This window comes from Perkinsus marinus (genome assembly GCF_000006405.1).
Source record: "Perkinsus marinus ATCC 50983 genomic scaffold scf_1104296973314, whole genome shotgun sequence".
Lineage (NCBI taxonomy): Eukaryota > Perkinsozoa > Perkinsida > Perkinsidae > Perkinsus > Perkinsus marinus.
Genome location: NW_003201461.1, coordinates 1 through 1,606, shown reverse-complemented (window position 1 = coordinate 1,606; position 1,606 = coordinate 1). Strand labels below are relative to the sequence as shown.

General features: G+C 53.9%; 1 protein-coding gene across 1 annotated transcript; it reads left to right on the top strand.

Annotated features, from left to right (window-relative positions):
- The first annotated feature begins 338 nt into the window (after positions 1-338).
- Positions 339-1,512, top strand: Pmar_PMAR015735 (hypothetical protein). Its single transcript, XM_002766222.1, has one exon. The coding sequence runs from the start codon at positions 362-364 to the stop codon at positions 1,427-1,429; it is 1,068 nt and encodes a 355-aa protein (XP_002766268.1). The 5' UTR covers positions 339-361; the 3' UTR covers positions 1,430-1,512.
- The last annotated feature ends 94 nt before the right edge of the window (positions 1,513-1,606 follow it).

Genomic DNA, 1,606 nt, shown 5'->3' with positions numbered 1-1,606 from the left:
GGTCAAAATCCACGCCGAGCAAGCTCCGACTCCGGGCGGAGAGCAGAAATGCGCCGCTCCAGAACACAATTGTGTTTGCGTGCATAGCTTGAAATCGATCAACCATTGCAGCGGGTGCAACATAATCAATTGCATGTTGAGCAAGCTGACAGAAACTCGTATCTGTCAGCTTGGCTCAAGAGACAAGCAAGGGCTTGCTCTTCACGGTTCGTAGACCGTCTGTGAGGTGACCGATCGCTCGGGATGGTCACCTCCCGCCCCTTGGTTGGGTGATCTGGGCTCGGATGCCCTTGTGACAGGTTATTCACGATGATCCGGGGTTTTACGCAGCCTCGTCTCTTCAGTGATTTTACTTCTCCTTATGGCAGATCGAGACATCTCCGAACGAGAATCAGCTGCCGCTCGAGAGGCAGTCGTCAACGCTGCTCGCCGAGTCGAAGAGTCTATCGGGTCAAGGTCGAGAAGGGCGTCTCATTCTTCGGTCCCCGCCGCCTCCTTTACCGCCACAAGCAACAACAACAACGACGATGATGCCAACAACGACAATACCAACAACACTACTGATATTGCCAACTCTAGCCCCTCAAACGTTCAGGGAGGCGCAAACAACGGCATCGAGCATGCCGCTAACGAGAGTCGTGAGGAGGCTCCCATCGACAACGCCAACGAGGCTGATGGGGACCCTCTTAATGCTGGTCTCACCTCCTCGTCTCTTCATGACAAGCTGTGGGATAGGGAGGTGATCCAGGTCATCCACAACCTCACCAGCGGGGGAGGTCGTCCTTCCAACAGTGAGAAGCAACAGCCGGTGGTGACGTTAGCCGATCTCTTCAAAAAGTCACCTCACCTAAGGGGCATCTCCTACGACTTGCACCCCTCTGACCGCTATATTCAAGAAGTCTGCTGGGCACCACCTGGTGTGGCAAGAACTGTGCATCTATTGACGACACCACTCCGCAAGTTCGCCTCTGAGAACGAGAAGGTCGATGAAGATAACCTATTGATGTCGGATATGGTGGTCTGTCTGATGCGTTGGGCCTTCTCGACAGCCCTGCTATCAACCTACTTTCCCGACTCCCCCACTGTCGAGATAAGTTGGCTTATGAGCCATCTCACCAACACCATGTTCGCAGTCAACTCGCTTTCCTTCTCCTCTCGTCAGGGCGGTCCTGTAGCTGGATTATTCTATCATCGCAAGACCTGCAACAGAGTCGCCGAGGCGCTTCGACGAGGGGGAGACCCGGCCAATGAACTAAGACTCCTCTCGGACTTCTCCGAAAACGATGCTCTGAGGGCCTGCAACGACGCCATAAGCCACAAGGAGAAGAAGAAGAAGTCGTGGTGGGGCTCAAACGCTGGTTATCGTAATAGTTACAGTGGGAAGAGGCCTCGTAAAGAAGCCGACAAGACGAAGGGACCCCCCAAGTGAGCACCCCACCTCACCCTCCTCACCTCACCAGTTCGTACTCGCGAGTGCGTTGTTCCCGGTGGATACTCCTCTTCTTTCCCTACTATGATATGTTGTTGAGTTGAGTAGTACCGAGGGGGGATCACTCATCGATAGACACTGTCTCTATCAAGCTTATTCTGTCCAATGGGGAAACGT

Coding starts and splice junctions, on each gene's coding strand:
- Pmar_PMAR015735 (XM_002766222.1), top strand. CDS start 362: ATGGCAGATCGAGACATCTCCGAACGAGAATCAGCTGCCGCTCGAGAG.